The sequence below is a fragment of the Dromiciops gliroides genome, chromosome 4 (genome assembly GCF_019393635.1).
Source record: "Dromiciops gliroides isolate mDroGli1 chromosome 4, mDroGli1.pri, whole genome shotgun sequence".
Classification (NCBI taxonomy): Eukaryota; Metazoa; Chordata; class Mammalia; order Microbiotheria; family Microbiotheriidae; genus Dromiciops; species Dromiciops gliroides.
In genome coordinates this window covers 217,907,883-217,922,200 of record NC_057864.1, presented here as the reverse complement: position 1 = coordinate 217,922,200, position 14,318 = coordinate 217,907,883, and the positions used below count along the sequence as shown (strand labels likewise).

Sequence of the window (14,318 nt, the reverse complement as noted above, 5' to 3'; positions counted from 1 at the left end):
TTAGATTCAATTAAAATAAAAATACCTTCATCTTAAAATAGTCTTCCCCTTTCTGGTTCTCTTTTCCCTCTCCCCATCGGTTTCTCTTCCCCAACCCCCTCCCACCCCATCCTCCCCACTCCCAACCCCAGCCACAAAAACTGAATTAATGCTGCTTACAACCCACTCTGCCAGGAGTGCCTGCAATAAATTACATATGATTGGCCACATACAAAGGGATCGCTGTTAGGCGAGCAGGGGGCTGGCCTGTCAGGTTTTCTCTAAGGGCAGTCATGATCCTAGTGCAAAACTGCAGCTGACACTTAATTCAAAAATCAAAGGTTGTTCAATGTAGGGAGAAAAAAAAAAAGCCATGCTACTGTAATAAGGACAAACAGCAGGAGGCTCTGTGGGAAGGAAGGGAATTTTAAAGTCATCACTGTTTCTAATAAGCACATACAGTATCTTAAACAGATAATTAAAGAGCTCTTATTACATTTGTATGTAGATTGAGCAAAATATGGCAGGATGCCTTGTCAAAACATTATTTTCAAGTGTAGAGCATAGAATTCACAAAAAGAACTGGGTACATTTTTCAAAACCAAAGTTGCTGATGTATCAGCCACTTCACAAACATTAGCAGCCCCAAACCATCATTGTGTGTGTGTGTCTGTGTGTGTGTGTGTGCATTGCATGCACCCCCCCCCCCAAACCACTAAGAAGTAAAAGGCCAGAGATACTCTCAGGTGATCCAGTACACCCAGGATTACTGAATAAGAACATATAGCCCCCCCCCCAAGCTCGGAGGAGAACAGCCTTCCAAGGGCTCTCTCCCTGAAGCTGGCAGAAGATAGAAACAGCTATTGTTTTTCAAAATGTTTTGCTTCCTTGCTGGGTTACCTGGTCTTTGAGATGAGTCTCGGTACAGTGTTTCCACTGCTGAAAAACTTCTGACAGTTTGTCCAGGCCACCATGGTGAAAATGGAAGATCTTGTACTGACTTTCTCGGCTAGCAACAACCAGCTGCCCGCTGGTACAGGCCTCATCGCTAAAGGGCAGTAGAAAGAGGGGACAAGAAGAGGCTGATGAATATGTAAACATGGGTTTTTATTTCCAAGTATAATCAGGGAGCATGGTTAACATCAGAAGCAAGAAACAGTCCCAGAGGAGTTTGGCCAGAGGGATACAGAAACAATAACTATCTTCTACTTTGCTTAAGAAGGAAAAATATTCTTATTCCATGGGGTGGAGAAAGTTCATGCTGCTCAAGTGACAGGGTACTATTCCTCCCTGAAGAACTGCCAGTATACTCTCCTCACTTAGAAACTAGTCTGAAGCTCCTCCCTCATTCACAGGGGGAACTGGGAAAACAGTCAGACTTATAGCATGTGGAAGGGAAATCTTGTACTCCAGAAAGAAGCTGGTGATAGCATCAATCCAAACAAAGATGATCTCTAAGAAAGCTTCCGTTAAGCCAAAGAGAACAATCTGTAGGAGCAAAGCTTGACTAGATACCAGCCCACAACACCACACTCTACAGCTTAGATGCTTCTTTGAGAGAACCCTCTGGGGAGACATACATCAGTGACTATCAGCCCAACTTTCACTATCGCTAAGATGTAGTTTATTGGCTTCTGACTTTGAAAATTTATTATTGGTAAGATTGCCTGTTTAATTCAACTGCAGGTGCTCCTCGCTGATGTTTTAGTCAAGAAACCTTTGGCCACCTCAATTAGCCATCCAAAGAAAGACCACCACCACTCTGATTTTTAGAAAACCATGGATTAATGCCGCCCAAATGGGGAAAAAGGAATCGTGAAAAAGGAAATCATAGTCCTTAGTCCCACTGTGGAAACCTTCATGTGAAAAAATTAGAATTTGGCTTTAGTCCTCTTCCAAGCTGCAGGCCGAGGACGGTACAGCTGCTCAACATTTGGAAATACTGGCATCAGTGTGACCGGGCAGGGCCCTGCATGTAGACCACAGCCCCTGAGCATATGCCACAGAGGACCGCCAGGCCATGCAACGGCCACCAAAAGGGCACTCGAAGCCTGTCTGGGTGCCGTTGGGGGAAGACTCCAGGCTCCTAAGTTCTGGCAGGAGATTGAGAGATCCATCTTACCTAAAGAAAAGGCGGAGAGACCTCATCTGCCCCAAGTCTACCCGAAACACCCCACAGATCTGTTCGAGGGCAAACACTTTCTGCTGCTCATCCCATTTGGAGTTCTGTAGTTGGCCACTGTTCTCAGGGAACTGAAGGTTGGTGTCAAGGCTGGAGGTGGAGCTGGTAGAACAGGTCATGTGATTGTCACATGTCTCTCTGCACATGGGGGGAAAGGGGGGAAATGTTAGTCAATTTAACATAGCTGTTAAATTCTGGTCACTTCAAAATACAGCAGAACTGTGTTACAGTGCAGAGGCCTGAGTTGAATGTTATTTTTAGTTGTGATAAAAGAATATTTTGATATTGACATGTTATAGAGGTTGAGTAAGTTTTTAAAAAACCAACCTAACAGCACTGCCTTATATTTGATATAATCTGGTTTAAAAGAATCTGCTTTTGTTTATAGTTTGGGGGGAAAAAAGGTTTCGAGTAATAACAGGAATCATAACTCCTCCTCCTACTCCCCCTCACTCTGCAATTACAGATCACTTGGCATCTATATAATTGATCTTTATAACAATTCTATGAGACAAATAGTTTAACTCCCTTCATTTTAGAGAGGTTTTTTCATTACTCCATCCTGATGGTTACTATGAAGATCTGAACATACCAAAGATCGACTCCTGACCTCTAGAAACATAGGCAACCACATGATATGGCATAAGCTTGATCCAGTATGGTTAAGTCAGTTGTCTTGCCCTCCAAAACTAACATAAAGGGATCTACTGTAAGAACTTTAACTTCCTTTTACTATTTTAAAAACAGAAATAAAACATTAAGCATAAGAGCTTTAAGAACTAAAGGAAGAAAAAAGTATGCTTTGAAATCTCATAGGTGTATCTGTTTCTTAAATGAAGGCTTCAAAAGGTCTGTGACCTGGGAATATAAAAAATACAGAAAGGGAGTGATGGGTGTTTTCAGAAATCATTACTTTCTGGAAGAACATTACCCTAAGTCCACGTGGTAAGGATATTTTCTTTCCTATCCACTTGACTAACCTGACCTGGGAATGCACTACAATTCAATGGGCCTCAGAGAAAGACAGCTTGGATTTTTCTAGTCCTGGATCTGCTATGAAGCAATTGTAAGGCTTTGGACAAGTCCCTTCACAACTCTGGCTCTTATCTCCGTTTCCTCATCTACAATATGAAGAGGTTGGGTTAGATGACCAATAAGGTCCCTTCTGAATGTAATATACCATAAAATTGTAGTGCTATGGTATTTCCATTCCTGAATATACACCTGAATTTTTGTAATAAGGAAAATAAAAAGTCCAACCCCAGTCACAGAGAGACTGTGGGCCCATAACATAACATGGTGGCTCCTAAAAAGGCTGAGAGATTTGACTGTCTTCTCAAGTGAGCCCTGACTGAGCTGCACTGTGAAATTATTGTTTGCAAAACAAGGCAAGTAGTAGGTATAAAGCCAACCCCCCACTATGCCACTTTACGCGCTGTTTTATAATCTGCTTATTGAACAATGTAGGCATTCAGCTGCTGAAAAAGCCCATGCTCAGCACACATAACCCGGGCTGGTCCATCTACAGGATTTTATTCAAACCCTGGGCAGGCTCAGAGAAGCAGAGAAGGCTAGAATTATTTCCAGGGTCACCAAATGCTTCAAGATCATCTTCCTCATCATTATTAATGGCAACCACACGAAGCTTTAAAAAACACTTTTCTTCTTACGAGATCCAGACTTCATAATACCCTTTCATTTGCTCACCCTGAGAGGGCGGAAGAGATGTCCAAAAAACAGAGGGATGGAAGGCAAACAGAATTCCCTCTATGTTGTTACTCAGGCCTGAAAGACTTCTCCATGCCAAAGGAAAGGAAAGATATGTCATCCAGGAGAAGCATAGAGTAGAAATGGATTACCAACCAAGGTCACCCTCCCTCTCCCATTTCCCTTAGGAAAAAAACTGAAAAGAAAAACCATTTTTGTGAGTAAACAAAATAAAACAAAAAACTACATTAAATTTAACTTCATTTAAAAAACTATTTGGCATATGAAAAAGTACAACTTACTTGGTCAACAATCACAAATAAACTATCTGACTTTAAGGAATTTCACTTTTCAGTTTTTACTGGTTTACAAATAGTAGGCAAGTTTCTAATAGTCTCAAAAACAGTGGAAACTATTAAGATAATAAAACAAATAACTTTTAAAAACTTAATGTTTAATAAATTGTCAAATACTCACTTTTGGAAAGGGAGGTGATAGGGGTAAGAAAAATACTTTTAAAATAAATTTTATTGATATCCTGTTATTACATGTATTAGATTCACTTAAAAAATACTCCTCCCTCCCAAGGGAAAAAATGTGAAAAAATAAAGAGCAAAAAAAGGAGTTCAGCAAGACCAATTTGTTAGCCAATCAATGTTTAAACATTTATTAAGTGCTTATGATATATTTATTATATATTTATTAAGTGTTTATGATAAAGGCATTGTGAAAAAACATTGAAGTTGCAAAAAAAAAAGTGAAAAGCCTGTGGTTTAAGAGAAAGACAATACCTACATTAGAAAGAAAGGTAATTGGAGATGAAGGGGAGTTTAGGTGGGAGAGGGGCAGGAGAGAAGCAGGGAAGGGTCCCTGTAGAAGGTGGCACTTGAGGATGCCAAAGGGTGTCAAGAATTCTAAGAGGTGGATGTGAGGACAGATATCATCAGTTCTTTCTCTGGGGATGGACATTTTTCATCATAAGTCCTTCAGGTGTCCTTGATCAACTGTATTGCTGAGAATAGCCAAGTCATCCACAGCTGATCATCTTACAATATAATTGTTACTCTGTACACTGCATCAGCTCACGTAAATCTTTTCAGATTTTTCTGAGAGAATTCTGCTCATCATTTCTTATAGAACAACAGTATGATGGATCATAATCACCACAATTTGTTCAGCCATTCCCCATCTGATAGGCATCCCCACAATTTCCAATTCTTTGCTACCAGAAGAGAGCTGCTATAAATACTTTTGTATCTATAGGTCCTTTTCCTTTTTGTTTTTTATCACTTTTTGTATTCCGAAGAAACCCATGTCTCTTTCTCCCCTTTTAGAATATGAGCAATTGCTTAAATAATTTTACTTTTTGAGGTTTCTCTGGATTCTTGTTTTTATATTTCAGAATTTCTACTCAGCTTTGATCTTTTTTCATCAGAAATACTTTAAAGTCCTCTATTCTATTAAAGATCCCCTTTTGTTGATATGTAGATTTATATTCAGCTCTTCAGGTTAAGTTATTCTTGGTTGTAAGCCTTTATCTTTTGACATTCTTGGGACTTTTCCATTTAAGGCTCCGTTTGGGAGGTGATGAGTAGACTGTTTTCACTTTGCCCCCTGTTTCCCCCTTCTTAAGGCCTTTTTAGTAGCCTTCTGCTCCTGTGGGATCATCATATTGGTGGTGGATTTAGTATGGGCACCTGTTCAGCTTTAGAACTACAGCTCATATAACTCTCAAGACCCCAACCTCAGCATCCCCAGAAAGAAATACAGATGTGTCACCTTGTTTTAAAAATCTACAGTTCTCATTTATGATTTTTAAAATTCAGTGCCCCCCTAAAATGATGGTTTTGAAGGCATACAATGATTCTTAAATGATCATTCCTTGACCCATTTTCCTGGTCAGGACCTGACAGATACAGACAGACATGTACAAACATGTATGTTGATACACATATGTACATATGTATACACACATATCTCTGTTCTTACATTTTCTTTCATTTTGAAAGAAATCTTTTGACTTTGTTCTAATATTTCTCACTATTTCAGGAAGTCATTGATTTCTGTTTGTTTTATTCTAGTTTTTAGGGAGGTCCATTACCTGGTTAAGCTTTATTACTATCTGTCTAAGCTATTTAACTTATTCGAGTCAATTTATTATCATTTATAATCATTTATTAAGGACCTAACATATGTTCCTCTAGTTGGTTTTTTTTTCATTTTCATACGTCCATTCCCCTCTCTCACCACCCCTGCCCCCCAGTACTCATATTGTTCTATTGTCCTCCATTCCGCTCCCCCCCTCCATGAGTCAGGAGTTCCACTCTTTTTAGGGATTTCTAGATTTGCAGTAATTTTGATGCTGTGCCTTCTTTGGTTTACTCTTCTCTCCAGCTTTAGTTCCTAAACTGGGGCTTTTTTCCAGGGCCAGGTTTTGCCTCTCTTGCTGCACTTTTGATGCCTGCTTGATTTTTACCCTGGATCACTGTGATTATCTCTTTTGGGAGTCAGGTCTCTGAATCTTTGAGGTCTGGAGCATGGGATTTGGGGCTTCTGTAGTGTCTCAGGACAGTGTGCTGAGTACATTGGAACCCTGTAACGTTCTAGTCCATTGGTTGCTGCCTTTTTTTTTAAGTGTCATTATTTGACAGACACTCCCCGCATTGGCAAAGTCTCAAATATTCATCCCAATGACTCTTTCCCAAGGAGAGGGAAATGGCTTTTTCCCAGGAAGACTGTTCCCCATTGCCCATGGCCCTGTGTGGGTTTACAACCATTCTGGGCCCTTCCCGGGAGAGCTGTTGGCTCTTACTAGCCATGCAGGCTACATATGTCTGGCTGGACTTATTTGCCTGTACTGAGGTGAATTATTTTGTCAGTCCCCTTTCCTGTTGCTTATGGACTGTTGGCTGACTTTTTGTACAGAACAGGTACGGAAGAAGTTATTTACCATAGTTTCTCAATCACAATTTGGTCTGGTGCAAATTTTACATTTTTGTTGGAGTACAGCTGGCAGCCATCTTGTCCAGAAGTCAAATGCTTCCCTAATTAACATACTTACATACAAAAACTCTTCAATTTCTTATAATCCAAATTATACTTTTTATCTTTTGTAATCACCTCTATTCTTGTTTTGGTTTAAAAAAAATACTCCCTAGTCATAACTGAGAAAGATATATAATCTGTGAAAGATATATAATCTCCTTTCTTATTTTTTAATGGCATGATCTTTGAAGGTATTGTCATGTTTGGTGCAAACTGGTGGACTAAATCTAATTTGTGTCAAGTCGGCCTTGTAGTTTTCCTCAGAAATTCTTGTCTTTCCTGCATAATTTGTGTTTTCAGGTTTATCAAAAACTGGCTTGAGTTAATTTTTTTCTTTTTCCTTGTCTGGTCTATTTTCCATTTATCTACTTTTTTTTAAAACCTGTACCCCAAGTGGTTTTGATAATAAATGGCTTCAATTTCTTCCTCATATTTTAAAAAAAAATTTTTTCTTTCTCATCTTTAAAGAATAATTTGTAACTGTATCTAAACAGGTATCCAGTATGCATTGGTAGACTGATTCCCAGGCATTTTATGCATTTTTTGTTGTTATTTTGAATGTGGCTCTCTTCCTTTCTATTAATGCTTCCTGGATTTTATTATTGCCATATAACAATGCTAATTTTTGTGAGTTTTTTTTAATAGCCTGAAACTTTACTACAGCTATTGTCTTAGTTTCTTTGCTAATTCCCAAGAATCTAAGTAAATCGTCATTATCTTCAAAAAGGAATAGTTCTGTCTCCCCTATGCTTATCTTTATGGATTCAATTTCTTTCTCATCTTACTGCTATTGCTAAGATTTCTGGAACTATGTCAACAGCAGGGGAAAAAGTGGCAGCCTTGCTTTTACCCCTATATTTGCTGAGAAACCTTGTCATGTTTCTCTATTGCATATGACGCTAGCTTTTGGTTTTAGATGGTATACTTTTTGCCATATTAAAAAAAAATATCTTTCTGACTATATTTTGTTTTCTTTTTTAGCATAAAATAGTGCTAGTGATAGTGACATGAAAGAAAAAAGCATACATGAAACAGAAAACATGAGTGGTCGGTCAGAGGAAAACAGACAAATGACATTGTAACAAAAGTGTTTGTGGATGATTAATGTCTACCGTAAAAACAAGCTGTACCCAATGGAAATTCAAAGTTTCATGTTCAATTCTCAATTTCTAATTTTCTTTGTGTACAGGAATGTTATTAATTGTTGCTATTCATTAAGTTCAGAATAAATAAATAAATATATTTTAAATGGCAGGGGAACTAAAGCTAAGGGCTTTTAAAAAGGGAGAATTTTTAAAAAGCTTTACTTTACTGGGGAAAAAAGGGATCATAGAAAGGACAGGACCTCTAATTGGGATGGACGGTGACAGGAGAGTAGTATTGCTTAATTCTTATTTTCTGCCAAGGAAAATGAACTTGGCACTATAAATGACAGGAAAAATTGGTTAACAGTGAGTTGATACACAAGATAAGGAGATATAGTAAGAGAAAATCCACCTCTTTTTGATGAATTCAAGTCACTTGACCCAGATGGATTACATGATCAGGTACTGAAATAAATGGTAACGTGACTGCTAAGTGATATTTGAAAAGAAGTACTACTAGATATTTGAAAAAGGTAAAAATTACCCTGATTTTCAAAGAAGAGAACAGCATCTGCAAAATATGGGCCAGAGCAGGCAGCTAAGTGGCACAGTGGATAGAGCACTGGGCCTGAAGTCAGGAGTACCTGAGTTCAAATCCGGCCTCAGACACTTAACACTTACTAGCTGTGTGACCCTGGGCAAGTCACTTAACCCCAATTGCCTCACTAAACCCCCCCCCAAAACAAAATATGGGCCAGTGATGTTCAGTTCCTAAGAAAATTCTAGAATGAATCATTAAGGAGATAGATGGTTAGTGAACATTGAGAAAGGGAAATTCATTCTACTCTGCATTTGCTGCTCTGCCTGGTTTCAGTTCCATGGAACAAGATGTCCCCTCACCAGATACCCTCTAGTGTCCTCAGTACTTAGCACAGTGCCTGGCATATAGTAGGCATTTGATAAATATCTATTGGATTAAATTGTATTGGGAAGAAATGATTATAAAAAGTCAACATGGCTTTCTCAAGAACAGGTCATGCCCAGAAGAAACTTCCTTTTTTGACAGACTTATTAAAATGGTATGATGAGGAAGATAATGTAGATGTAGTCTGCATCTCATGCTACACTTGTGTATAAAATGCATAGATATAAATGACTGACTGGCCAGATTCAAAGAGTAGTTATTAATGGTTCAAGGTCAATGATGGTCTCTAGAGAACAGTATTACAGGGATCTGTGCTGGCCCTCATGCTACTGAACATTAAAATGTTAAATCTAGGGGGCAGCTAGATGGCGCAGTGGATAGAGCACTGGCCCTGGAGTCAGGAGTACCTGAGTTCAAATCAGGCCTCAGACACTTAACACTAGCTGTGTGACCCTGGGCAAGTCACTTAACCCCAATTGCCTCACTAAAAAAATAAATAAATAAATAAAATAAAATTTTAAATCTAAGAGTTGGATAAAGGCATGGATGAAATCTTCACCAAATTTGTAGATGACACAAAACTAGAAGAGATAAGAGCATGACAGAATCAGGCTCCAAAAGGATTTTTACAGGCTAGATCATTGAGTTGAGTATATTAAGATGAAAATTCAATAGGAATAAACATAAAAGTTTTACACATGGAGAACTCACAACAAATGAATAAAGGAAATAATTAGAAACTATTTTGCCTAATTATATAGCAACAAAATAATTTAAATCAAATATATTAATATTTACTAAAATGTAAAATAACCAGATTATAAGAACAAGAAATAGAACATTTAAATAAGCCAATCTCAAAAACCAAAACAAAACAAAAAACCAACTGAATGAAACAAAAGAAAAGAGGGTAGGGAGTTTATAATTTCTCTTTTTTGAACTTAAATATCACATAAGATAGGCATTTCCACATATATATTAACAGAGGAACCCATCACCCATGAAACTGGTCTCTATTATGTAGTTTGCTTTCTTTGAAATATTTAATAAATTCAATAGGTACCTTTCAGTGCTCTACAGGTCTGTGATTTTTTTCCTGGCCTTCCTTTTGAACTCTATATTTTTGCAATAAAAATGCATCAAAGACCCTCTTTTCTTTTTTCTTTTTACCCTACATCCCTATCTTCTTTCTTCCTCCTACCTTGCCCGTCATAATATTTGGAGAGAGCACGAATACTTTTTTTAAAAAACGGGACAATGAGGGTTAAGTGACTTGCCCAGGGTCACGAAGCTAGTGTCAAGTATCTGAGGCTGGATTTGAACTCAGGTCCTCCTGAATCTAGGGCCAGTGCTCTATCCACTGCACCACCTAGCTGCCCCCAAGAATTCTTGCAAACAAAAAACAGAGATTCTCCAAAGACAAAATAAAATGGATAAAAAACATACAATTAAACTTTTTTTAAAACAGAAACAAAATCAATAAAGTTAAAATGAGAAAGGAAACAACTAAAAAATACAGCGAACTTCTCTGACAAGGGGTCTGATATTCAATGTATCAAACACCAAATATTAAGTATATAAAGAATAAATATAAAGAGAATAAATGCAAAGCATATAAGGGAGTTTGGGAGGGAAGGTATTAGTGGTTGAAAAAAATCAGAACAGGTTTTATGTAGAAGGTGGTGCTTGACCTGAGTCATAAAGGAAGACAGGGACTCAATGGGGCAGAAGTAAGGAGGGAGTAATTCCTGGTATAAAGAACAGCATAGGCATGGAGAAGGGACATGGGAGTGTCCTGTGTAAGGAACAGAGAGAAGGCTGGTTTGTTTGGATCACCCAGAGTGCTCAGAGGGAATAAATGTATAATGAGGCTATTGAGGATAATGTCAGGGTTATTAATTACCCTAAGAGACTAGAAGGAAGGTGCTATCTTTAACAGAATCAGGAAAGTTTGGAAGAGTTGAAAGTCTTGGGAAAGAAAGATAACTGGCTGAGTTTTAGACACACTGTGTCTAGTATATCGACTCTGAAATGCCCAAAAGGCAATAAGGGGCTGAAGCACAAAGGTAAGATTGAAATGGTATATACAGATTGTCCTTTAAGCAATAGCTTAAAAAAGACTTTTACTAGATAGATTTGGAAGTTATTTACATAAAAATGATAGTTGAATATAGAAGAGTTAATGAAATTACTGGGAGAGTAGGAGAAGAGTGTAGGCCTAAGACACAATCCTGGGAAATACCCCCAGTTAGGGAAATTATATGGATTACCAGAGGAGACAGTGAAGGAATAAGTAAGACCGGTAAGAGGAGAACCTAAAGAGAGGAGTATCATAAAAACCCAGAGAAGAGAAGGTGCCTAGAAAAAGAAGTTGGTTAATAACGTCAAATGTACTGGAGAGGTCTACAAGGATGAGGTCTGAAAATTGACCCATAAATTTGAAAGAGAACATTGGTAAATTTGGAGATAGCAGTTTCAGTTGAATTATGAGGTTGGAAATTAAGAATTGAAAGGGTTGAGGAGTATGTGAGAAGAGGTTATAGAGAAGCAGCAAGTATGAATACCTTTTTCTAGGAGCAAGGCTGAGAAATGATGGAGGGAAACAGACAAGATGATAGTTTTAAGAGACCTAGTGAAGGTTTTTCAAGATGGAGGATACTCTTTCTGTGTTGCTGCTGAATGGAGCAGGAGGCGGAGGCTCCTGGGTGCTTTTCAAGCTTCACCTGTGAACCGCTGCCATGGCCGAGGAAGGCACTGCTGCCGGAGATGTAATGGACGTTAACATTGCTCTACAAGAAGTGCTGAAGACTCATCCACGATGGCCTAGCTCATGGAATTCATGAAGCTGCCAAAGCCATGGACATGTGTTCTTGCTTCCAATTGTGATAAACCTATATATATAAAACTGGTTGAAGCCCTGTGTGCTAAGCACCAAATTAACTTGATTGAGGTTAATGACAACAAGAAACTGGGTGAATGCGTAGGCCTCTGTAAAACTGACAGAGAGGGAAAGCCCTGCAAAGTGGTTGGCTGCAGTTGTGTTGTTGTTAAAGATATGGCAAGAAATCTCAGGCCAAAGATGTCATTGAAGAATAATTTAAATGCAAGAAATAAGTAAATAAAAGCCTTGGTCTGATTTGAGGGGGAAAAAAAAGATGGAGGATACAGGTATGTTTGAAAGTAGTAGGGAAGGGGCAACTAGGTGGCACAGTGAATAAAGCACTGGCCATGGATTCAGGAAGATCTGAGTTCAAATCCAGCCTCAGACACTTGACACGTACTAGCTGTATGACCCTGGACCTGGGCAAGTCACTTAACCCTCACTGCCCTGGAAAGGAAAAAAAAAAAAACAGTAGTAGGGAAGGAAGCAGTATAAGAAGAAAGAGTTGGAGTAGAGATTTGGGGAAGAAAGATGATTGAGGATGCAATCTCCTGGAAAAGAGTAGAGGGGATGGGAAAGTACATGAGAATTTTATCCTTAGCAAGGATAAAGGACACCTAACTATTAGGGGCTGGGGGAAAAGAAGAGAGAGTTCTCAGATCAAGGAGTTTTGATATGAAGAGAGGAAAGCTCACTTCCAATGGGCTCAATTACCTCAGTAAAGAGTTGAGGTTCTCAGCTTGGGGTGAGGGGAGCAGGAGAGAAGATGTGGGTGACAGCAGGAAAGAGGTTTGAAATACCTTCTATAGGGAGAGAGGGAATTAGAGGAATAAAAAGACTCTTGCTGCAATGACAGTCCAATTGAAACTGGATAACATAAATTTAAAGTGTAGCCAGTTAAAGACCATTATATGATAGCCTTTGAATGAGACTGGAGGAAATAAAGAGTGGGAATAATCTAGGGCTGAGGTTTGGCAAGAGATGAATGTCGATGGGACAAGGATGATGAGGGATTCAAGTACAGAAGTGAAATGGCTAACTACAGGGTTGAGGTTAGAAAGGAAGGAGAATGAAGTCAAATTGGGGCAAATAGCCTAAGAAACTAGAGAGGGGAAGAATTGGAGGTTTAGAGGAGGGCAAACTAGAGGTTCAGGAGGGCTAAGGCCAAGGGAAGTATGGAGCGCTAGTCAGTTATGGTCAGAGCAATGTAGGAGTTTCTAATTAAGGAAGCAGAATACTTTGACCATCCCTATTTGAGGATGAGATCAAGTTAAGGAACAGTCTGGGGCACTAGCTTATTGAGTTCTAGTGTTTCTGATTCTCTAATGATAAAATTCCAGATAATTTTGATGACTGACATTTTATAATTTAATCAATATAATAAACCAACTAATCAAGCAAGGATAACCTACCCAGCAAAACAGTATAATTCTAGAAAAGTAAAAAAGGTCCTTTAATGAGAGGACTACAAGCATTCATGTTAAAAGATAAAAAGACCATAGCTAAACAGAAACTGACATACAAACACAGGAGAAGCCAAAAAAGGGTAAACATGTGGGAGAAATCATAAATAGCACTAAATAATGTTAAGTTCTTATATGGGGAGGTGCTACATGTCAAAACTCTATCATCATGGGGGTGGGGGACAAAGATGGAATCTCATTATACAAGAGGTCCTGAGACAGTTACGTTTTGATGATGCAGAATGGAAAGGGTGGGGAAGAGGAACACATTGAGAGAAGGGGGAAGGTAAATGAAGAAAAGGAATTAGCTTACAAAAATGGGTTATACAAGGGGGAGTTCCTACAAGTAGAGGACAGTAGAGTGGGGAGGGAAGAGGGGAATAGGAACCTCATACTCATCTAAACTGGTTCAAGGAAAGAAGGATACACATACTCATCAAGTTGGGTACAGAAATACATCTTACCCATAAGGGAAATATGGGGGCAATGGGGAGAATAAGAGGATGGGCTGATAGCAATCATAACTGTAAATGTGAATGGGATGGGGGGCAGTTAGGTGGCGCAGTGGATAAAGCATTGGCCCTGGATTCAGGAGGACCTGAGTTCAAATCCGACCTCAGACACTTGACACATACTAGCTGTGTGACCCTGGGCAAGTCACTTAACCCTCACTGCCCTGCCCCCCCAAAAAAATGTGAATGGCATGAACTAACCCTTAAAGTGGAAGAGGGGAGCAGAAAGATTGTTTACAAGAAACCTATTTGAAACAGAAAGATACATGTTGAGTTAAAATAATGGGCTGGAGTAGAATCTATCATTTATATCATTGATATAAAAAAGGGCAGAGATAGCAAACAAATAAAAAGCAAAAATGTACCTAATTAGAAGAGATAAAGGAAACTAAATTTTGATAAGTGGCACCATAGACAATGAACTGAAATAAATTCTAAACATACAAGTCACAATTAGCATAGCATCTAAATCCTTAAAGGAAAAGTTAAATGAGTTATATAGGAAGAAACAAACAAAAAAACTATCAGCAGGGGTGGGG

General features: G+C 38.7%; 1 protein-coding gene and 1 pseudogene across 4 annotated transcripts in view; one reads left to right on the top strand and one right to left on the bottom strand.

The window, feature by feature from the left end:
- TBC1D16 (TBC1 domain family member 16) overlaps positions 1–14,318 on the bottom strand; it is a 142,905-nt gene that overhangs the window by 15,208 nt on the left and 113,379 nt on the right. For 3 of the 4 annotated variants that reach the window (XM_043963543.1, XM_043963542.1, XM_043963544.1), the window contains exons 5-6: positions 2,102–2,299; positions 880–1,027 (exon numbers count right to left, since the gene is read on the bottom strand). In XM_043963543.1, the coding sequence (XP_043819478.1) occupies positions 880–1,027; positions 2,102–2,299 (346 nt within the window). Of the gene's footprint in view, positions 1–879; positions 1,028–2,101; positions 2,300–14,318 lie in introns of those variants that run through there. The other variant, XM_043963545.1, reaches the window with a different exon arrangement.
- LOC122726076 lies at positions 11,662–12,037 on the top strand (annotated as a pseudogene).